The sequence below is a fragment of the Cryptotermes secundus genome, unplaced genomic scaffold (genome assembly GCF_002891405.2).
Source record: "Cryptotermes secundus unplaced genomic scaffold, Csec_1.0 scaffold63, whole genome shotgun sequence".
Taxonomy (NCBI): domain Eukaryota; kingdom Metazoa; phylum Arthropoda; class Insecta; order Blattodea; family Kalotermitidae; genus Cryptotermes; species Cryptotermes secundus.
In genome coordinates this window covers 364,744-373,747 of record NW_019725836.1, presented here as the reverse complement: position 1 = coordinate 373,747, position 9,004 = coordinate 364,744, and the positions used below count along the sequence as shown (strand labels likewise).

The following is a 9,004-nucleotide window of genomic DNA, read 5'->3' as shown; positions in this document are numbered from 1 at the left end:
CCCCCCCCCAATTTGCTGTCCACTAAAGGTGAACCTCAACTTATGAACACAGCATGTTTTTTGAAATGTGTTTGTAAGTTGAATTTATTATTTCTGTAAGATAATCATTAAATTTGTTAAAATATTTGTAAGCTTGGGCATTAAATGAATTAGAGTCACAATTTGTTAATCTGTGCAACGTTTATAAATACAAATTGTTTGTTCCTTCAAAATTCGTAGTAAGAGATTCACCCAGTGGCTCAGTATCATGGTCCTCTCCCATGACTGTCATCCATTATACAGATATTATGTTGGATATTATCCAGGTTATATTTTTGGTCAGCCGGGATAGCTTGAACAGTATACTGACTGGGCTATAAGCTGCATGACCCGAGGAACTGGGGTTTGATTCCTGGCAGGAGCAAGCTAGTTCTCTCTTCAACATAGAGTCTATACCAGTTCTGGGGCTCACCCAACCTCCTGTGGAATTGGTACTGGGCACTGCTTACCTGGGGTAAAGCAGCTAGGGCGTGAAGCTGACCAGTCTAGTTCCGAGGTTAAGAATAGTTCGCTGTACATTACCAAGGCATAGTACTTAATTAATTAAGGACGGGAATAACTATACCATTACCTAGGGTATATCTAAAATATGAAAAACCACCATGATCAGCACACCTCCATCTAAAGCGCCCAACTAAGTAGGATCCCCCCCACATGGCATGGTGGAAATGGTTCAAGTTAAGAAAATGTTGTGTATTTTAAATATACCCTGGTGCATGGACAGTATCCAGCATAATATTTCTGTAATGAATATGCTATTGTTACAAACTTTTACATGATCATTACTGCGCATGTTATCATGCCTGCATAACCTGACCACATCCTTGGCCACTGCAGCCCTGAAGATGGCCAAGTATATGGTATGCACCTACCAGACTATAACCTGAACATTGCAATCCCAATTATTTGCTGTGTTTGACATAAGTATAAGCATTGTAACCTAATTTCAGGCTGAAAAGAATGGCAACGTACTGGCTTGGAGTCCGTCCAACACCCCAACATCTGCTGACAGTGTAGCCTCCGGTGTCCCACACCACAATCCATTGGCAGGCGAGGAGGAGGCTAATACTAAGAAGAACACTTCACCTCTTCACTCATTCACCTCACTCATGGATCGAATCTCACCCGATAAAAATATCGGGGATGTATATCAGAGAGGGGTGAGTAAGTTATTCTTGGCTACCTCCATGGAGCAGCGTTCTCCTTCAAAAGCTGATAGTCACTCAGCTGTTCAAGAAATTGCCCACCTTTAATGGAACCTGAAGGTTTATTATTACAGCATTCATATGAGCCCACCTCTGATTCTGTATGCAACAAAATTGATCCCATTGACTCCTACCATCCTTTTTCTTTGAAAGCCATTTAAGATTATCCTCCAGTTAATTCATAGCTTATCCCAGTGGTTTCTTCTGATTGGGCCCTCCAACCAGAGTTTTGTGCACATTTCATATCTTTTTTGTCCCCTGCCCATCCTCTATCCTCATTAAATTATTGTCAAATATAATTTTAGAAAATATACTGGTGTCCCAGGAGGAAAAGTTAATATTTTTGGAGGTCATAGTATTGGTCATTCTAAGCAAAAAAGTGTATGTATACATGTGTCCCGTTCCAAACGGTTTCCAAGATAGAGCTATTTCACTGTACAGATGAACAACACGCCATGTCCTCACACAAGTTGCTCCGAGATAGAGCTGTTTCACTGTACAGTACACTGCACACTGTACAGACGAACAACACGCCATGTCCTCACATGAGTTGCACCGAGATAGAGCTATTTCAGCATACAGTACACTGCAACTGCACAGACGAACAACATGCCATGTCCTCACACGAGTTGCACCGAGATAGAGCTATTTCACTGTACACTGCACAGATGAGCAGCACGNCGAGACAGAGCTATTTCACTGTACAGTACACTGTACACTGCACAGATGAGCAGCACACCATGTACTGACACAAGTTGTAAAGTGCACTGATGTTGACAGTGGAATTTTCGAAAATGTATTATACCAAGTAAACTGTACCTACTTTGTTACTTGAACAGTAAATACCAGTATTAGAAACAGCATGTAGTGTTTCTTTCTTATCAACAGTTTTGGAACTGCACAGGGGCAACGTTTTTGTTTACAACTTGTATGTCTTAGGTAGCAGTACCGCTTGGTGTATGTTGCTATTCTGTGAAGTTCGCTGTGTTAATACAAACAGAAAATATTGGGAGTGGGATCTCGCAGAGTAGCCATAAAGAATACTGTCATCTGGGATATGTCATGTAGTCTGATCGAAGTTGACTGACGTTTTGGAGGTGCATACTGCTTCCATCATCATGGCCTAAAAGTAAACCAAGCAGACACACAGGAAGCTTGCTGCCCATGTGTGTGAACTTGTGCCCAAAAGCAACGCGTCACACCTGGGAGGATGGTAGCGCTCTTCACAGGGAAATAATTTGTGTTACTGTCTCAGCAGCTGCCACATGTATAATGGCATTGTCTCCAGTCAGTTTCAAATTTTTAATTTTTATTCCCACTTCATTTCAGCATGGCAAAGATGTGGTTAATTACATCCAAAATGAACTCGAAGCACTAGAAAGAGAACAGAAGCAGATCGACATGCAAGCAGCCTTCCTTGAAAAGGATTTGCGAAGGGTGATGGAATCAGGTATCATTCACTGTGTCTAATCATGAGGCATGTGCAGTCTGAGGAGCAGAGACTTGGTTTAACCCAGAAAGTGTTTGGAATTGTATTAGGCAGTCTGCATGTCATGTTTCTGAAGAGAACACTGTAATGTATTCTAACAAAGGCCAGTTGTTATCTAGCCTGCAGCAGTGCCTAGCTAACTTTGTTGCGGGTGAGTGTTTAGGTCGCATGGCATACCTGACACATGATGGATATTCACAATATTAAAAAAAAATTCATTGTAAGTTTGTAAGTGGATTTCATGGCACTTCAACAGAATTAGTTCTGGGAGATATCCAGCGGGAATATTTAGGTTTATTCTGCATATCAATAGGACCCAGGATATCTTAGTCAGTATAGTGACTGGCTACGGGCCAGACAACTGAGGGGTCAGATTTCGAGTTCTGGTAGGATCAAGAATTTTCTCCATGCAGTCTAGTCCAGTTGTGGGGCCCATCTAGCCTCCTATCCAATGGGTACTGGGGCCTCTTTCCCTGGGGCAAAGCAACAGGGGTGTGAAGCTGACCACTCACCTCCAACCAATGCTGAGGTCAGAAAATGTAGACCTATACATCCACTCCCCCATACACTTTCAAGGTGTAGTGCTTAATTAGTTAAGCACAGGGACAACTTTATGTTTTTTACTGCATATTGATACAATGTCTAGGTCACATACAGCAAATTTTAAAAACAGTGCAACAGATATATGTGCCATGCCCAGGTAGGAGTACCAAGTAAGGGTGCAGATATTTTCAAGGTAACCCAGAAGAGGTTAATAAATAGAATGCTTAGGTTGCAGTGTGACACATTCTGTCTAATATGTGGTTTGGTTTTGTGTCATATAACAATTTGTTTTCATCAAGATGTAACAAGGCAATCAAAAATAACGCGAAACAGAACATTTGAAAGACTAAAGTGAAAGTTACTGCATAATGCAAATAAGAAGCTGATAGTTGGAGTCGTGTTTGAGGTTACTGTAGGGCAGTTATACTGTCTGAAGTCGGGATTATTTAATTGCTTGACTTTCTCCATTATCTGATGTTCCGAAAGAATACAGCTTCTTGGAAACTAGATCTGTTTCTGTCCTTGGATAAAATTGCGTTATAGGTCATATGAATTGCTGGAACACAGTACTTTCTAACACACCCATCTGAGCATATGTCTCCCCACACTTTCACTTGACCATGGAAGCAGATCCACTATCTGGTATGTGTTTCAGAATACTACACAGTGGATGAAGTCCAGAATCCTGTGTGTACTGATACACCGTGTGAAGTTTTAGGTTCCTCTGACAGTGAATATTAAGAAGTCTTTTGAGATGTGTTGCCATTCTAGAGAATCCTGACACCTTCTTTTTACAGTAGATGACTTCTGCTGCTTTAAATGCAGTTGCAGTAGCAGGTTTCTCTGACATGATGTACCTGTCTGCTAGACTACATGGTACTGTATCACAGAAGACTGTCTTGTCTGTCACAGGTAATGACAAAGAGAGAGAGGAACAGCTGATGGCCAAGTGGTTTCCATTGGTGAACAAGAAGAACGCTCTCTTAAGAAGACAGATGCAGTTAAATATTCTGTGAGTTGAACTAATGCACTTTTAGTGTCTTGTTTCTTGCCCATCCTCTTCACCTGCTTCTCAGGCATGCAGAGTATTTGTTCTGAATCTTCAGTGCCATCGTAACAGCTTGTGCCATTTGTCTACTTATCACGTGAGCCTGATATTGCTAAGCTAACCCCATAACAGCTTGTGACATTTGTCTACTTATCACGTGAGCCTGATATTGCTAAGCTATCCTTGTAACAGCTTGTGACATTTGTCTACTTATCACGTGAGCCTGATATTGCTAAACTATCCCTGTAACAGCCTGTGACATTTGTCTACTTATCATGTGAGCCTGATATTGCTAAGCTATCCCTGTAACAGCTTGTGACATTTGTCTACTTATCATGTGAGCCTGATATTGCTAAGCTATCCCCATACCAGCCTGTGACATTTGTCTACTTATCACATGAGCCTGATATTGCTAAGCTATCCCTGTAACAGCTTGTGACATTTGTCTACTTATCACGTGAGCCTGATATTGCTAAGCTATCCTTGTAACAGGCTGTGGAGGCCCATAGGGTTGTGACACGTTGAAGCTCCCACATTTTCTAGAAAGTTGGCTAACTGATGGCAGTGAGGTTGTCAGTCTTATGTACCAGCCTCCCTTTACCCACAGGAAGATTCCTGGTACTTATTTCTGTTTGAGGCTGAGTCGACCACTGGGCCCTAATGCGGCTGAAAGGATTAGGTCAATTGAGAATCCAGTGACCTCATTGGGAATCCAACCCATGACCTACTGGCTTGTAGCCTTGTGCCTCAACCAGCTTTGCTACTGTGTGCCTCTACTCATGGGTCATATGTTTTTGGTATTGGCACTACTCTTGAATCTTTGCACCATGTGGATATTGGCAATGAGGCATGTACTTGGTGCCTCCGTCTTCAGGGTCAAGTGTATAGGGTCAGTCAGCATTTTTGTATGTGTATGTTTTGGTCCATGCATCCCCTGGGCAAAGACTGGGGCTAGTCCCCTGTCCATGTTAAGGAGAATGGTGGACAGAGAAATGTTACAAAAGTAGCTCTATTTAGGGCCACTGAGGGCACCAAAAAGCCATTTGCAGCTGGTGTTTTTATAATAATTCTCTGTCCACTGGCCCTGTTGGTGCAGACAGGGGCCTGCCCCCACCTCTCCCACCATGGGTCTGTTGGACCAAAATTATATTTGCTTGCACACTCACTTAACGTACACACTTTGACCATGGCCCTGAAGATGGCAGCAGCATGTAGCTCCAAAACATTGGTGACACTTCCCACATGCACACAGCATAGAGCAGAAGGCAACAACACCAGTGAGTCACTGAGAAACACTAAAATCAGAAACAGATCACACAGTTAACATTTTGATGGTTTTGGCAAAGTTGCATAAAATGTGTTTCATGGTTCACAAAGTAATGGCAGTTAACGAAACAAATGGCAGCATAAATGCTAGAATGTGCGTGAGCATCACAAAGTATACGAGTTGAGACATGGCTTGGGTTTAGCTGCTATATTTAATGTGTTTCCCACAGCTGTAGTGTAAGCATGTTGCCTCTGCTCTCAAATTGCACCACTGGCAGCATGCTGCAATTCTGTTCAAAAACTTAAATTTGAGCTTCCCCCACATGTACTGTATATTCTCGACGTTCATCCCACGTGACCATCAGCCACTAGAAAAGTATTACCTGGTTACCAGTCTTCAAGATGTGTTCTTCTCAGACAATATCAAGAAGATATGGACAGATGTAACAAATGCTATTACTCATTTGTCTGATCTTCTTTTGTTGATTTAACGCAAGAATACAAATTAATTCCCTCTACTGTTCGAACTTCCATCATGTACTAGTAACACAGTGTGTGATTTGACTGCAACAGTTGCCGTCTTCTGAGATGTGACGCTGTGTGGTGCAGCACAGAGCAACACAGCATCTCATCCCAAAAGTGAGGGATCCGCTCTGAGGATTCCATTTGTTCCAGTGACTGCATGTAGAGTTTGTTCTGCTCACACACGTAGCCCAGCAGTAACTGCACGACAGTCCATGTGGACTGTGCACACAGTGATTCATAGGGACTCTTCAAAACTTTGTGGAAACATTAAGCAGGTTATTTTGAGTAACAGGAAGTGCAATTTGGGAAGTTTAAGGAGTCATGGAAATTCTACCCGTGTTGTTACTGACCCCTTCAGTAATTCCCCATTCTCAAACTCAGGTGAACCCTTCAAATAGTTTTCATAATATGTGTCATTATTAAATAATGGTTACTTCAGTTTCACATTGAAAACTGCATAATGAGGAACTTCATAACTTGTACTCTTCTCCAAATATAATTAGAATGACAAAGTCAAGGAGGATGAGAAGGGCAGGGCATATAGCATGAATGGGGGCGAAATGGAATGCAGACCACTAGGAAGACCAAGACATAGGTGGGTAGACAATATTAAACTGGATCTTAGAGAGCTAGGATGGGTTGGCATGGATTGAATCAATCTGGCTCAGGATAGGGACCAGTGGAGGGCTGTTTTGAACATGGTAATTAATCTTGGAGTTCCATAAAATGCTGGGATGTACTTGAGTAGCTGCACAAATGGCGGCTTCTTGGGAAGGGCTCAGCTCCATGAAGTTAACTGGTTGGTTGATCAGCCAGTTGGTCGTTTGGTCTGTTGGTTAGTTAGCTTTTCATTGAAGTTACTGTGGAATTCCACTTTGAAACCTGTTTCTGGTGCATCTTTAACTTATCTTCAAACTTCCATGACTCCTTAAACTTTCTAAATTGAACCCATGTCAACAGGTCTCTTTTTACTGCAAATCACTTGATTACTTAATTTACAAAGGTTGGCACATTCTTCCTGGCTCACGTTTTGTAAGTAATTTGAATATATTCGGATTAATAGTGTTTCCAGAGTAAACCAAATTATGTTTGTGTCCGTGGTGATGATGTTGCTGCACTGTTTTGTATGATTATGTGAGTTTTATTCCAGACACTCCTGTTTATCTAGGTATAAATGTGAAACTTCCTTTTTTCTCCTTCCAGGGAGAAGGAAGATGATTTAGAGAGGAAGTTTGAGCTTCTCAATAGAGAGCTGAGAAGTATCTTGGCCATAGAAGGTAAGCATTAAATACTGGAAGTCAGTATGACTTGTACATGCAAGGGACAGTGTGTTACTCTCTTGTCAAAGATAGTGCTTCTTCCTTGCAAGCCTCCCAATCTCTCTCTGTCTTCCCAGAGTTCCTGCTCCCATGTCCATCCTTCCTTCCTTCTGCACAACACACTTTCTAACCTGTTGTTACCAGCATTTCATTTTCATTATTGCCTTCAAAATTACTCCAAGTCAAAATAAATGTAATATTATTGTCTCTCTTGATTTATTATCCCTTCATCCCCATTTTATCAATGTCAGAATTTTCAGCATTAGAAATTGGTTTTTGTTCCTATGGTCAGTTAAATGAAATGACAGTCTGTGACTGAAAGTGAAGCTCTTTTCAAATGTAATCTCCAGAAGTGTCAGCCTGTTTTCTGGCAGTTTGCTCTCCTCCTCCTCCTGATTTCCATTTTATGCAGCCGATGGAAAATCTTTTCCATGTCCTTTCTTCCTTTTGACTGTCTTTCCTTTTCAAAATCTTGCCACTCTTTCAGTATCTGGCTGAACCTTCTGGTTCTGGGTTATCTCATACGTATCCTTCTCATAAATTCTAACTCCTTTCTCAGTGTCTGTGTTCTTTCCACTAAGTTTACATGGCCAGACTGTCATAATCATTTCTCTGTTAGCCATATTGAGCAGCACTGAAGAAAATATTTCTCTCATTTAGTTTTGTTTCTATCCCTCCTTGTTTTCCCCTCAAATTTTCATATCAGTTGCTTGTATCTTCTTACTTTTGCCTGTTGCACTTTATGTCATGTCTCTGATATAAACAATTTAAGTGGTATAATGAAATATATTTTTTTCTTTCTCGGTTCATGTGTCATGTGAGAACTGACTAGCTACATGTTTCACTTTAATTCACGTGCTGTGACCAAATAAGAGAACTTGTATTCCCATTCTGCACCCAAAGGATAGAACTCTTCAAGCCAGTAACATCTTGATTATATTAACACTTCGCGGACCGGCGATTTAAATATTTAAATCACCCTGAGGACTGGCATTTTTAAACCTACTACCCTAACTTGTGCACTGTTCACTTTAAAAATTAATATAAAATCTCGTAATTAATTTTATGAACTAAAATTTTTGGAGAACACTTACCAGTCTCCTAGAAGTGCTTGAGAGTGTGATATTTCTGGAAACATTCCCCTTTGTGAAGTGGCATTACACAGAACTTGCACATGTAGACAGTCATACTCCTTTTGTTGTGTGCTGCGCAAACATGGCATCGCCTAGAAGGCTGCTTCCCCTTGGCATGTTCACTCTTCACAGTTTTCACGAGGGTATGTTTCCGCATGTCACCTGAGAGTTGCCCAGGGGGTCCACATGAGGCCTGTGTGGGGTGGGAGTTGACGGACCCTGTTGCACTAAGTCTGTGTCTGCCGCTGGTTCTGCCGCCACCGTCTGGTCTGTAGCCCAGGCTTTTGCCACATTCAGCAGAACTGCCTTGTATTTCAATTTTGAATGAGGGTTTAGATTTTTGAAAACCAAAAATGAATTGAAAATGGCACAATTTATAAGCCATGAGGCAACTTTCTTTGTTCACTTTACTGTTTTCTGAGGAAGAGAATAATAGG

The 9,004-nt window shown here is 41.5% G+C and overlaps 1 protein-coding gene across 5 annotated transcripts in view; it reads left to right on the top strand.

Moving 5' to 3' along the window:
* LOC111863507 (EH domain-binding protein 1) overlaps positions 1 to 9,004 on the top strand; it is a 70,922-nt gene that overhangs the window by 52,483 nt on the left and 9,435 nt on the right. For all 5 annotated transcript variants that reach the window (XM_033751094.1, XM_023849864.2, XM_023849863.2 and 2 more), the window contains 4 exons: positions 990 to 1,199; positions 2,574 to 2,694; positions 4,189 to 4,288; positions 7,319 to 7,392. In XM_033751094.1, the coding sequence (XP_033606985.1) occupies positions 990 to 1,199; positions 2,574 to 2,694; positions 4,189 to 4,288; positions 7,319 to 7,392 (505 nt within the window). The remainder of the gene's footprint in view (positions 1 to 989; positions 1,200 to 2,573; positions 2,695 to 4,188; positions 4,289 to 7,318; positions 7,393 to 9,004) is intronic.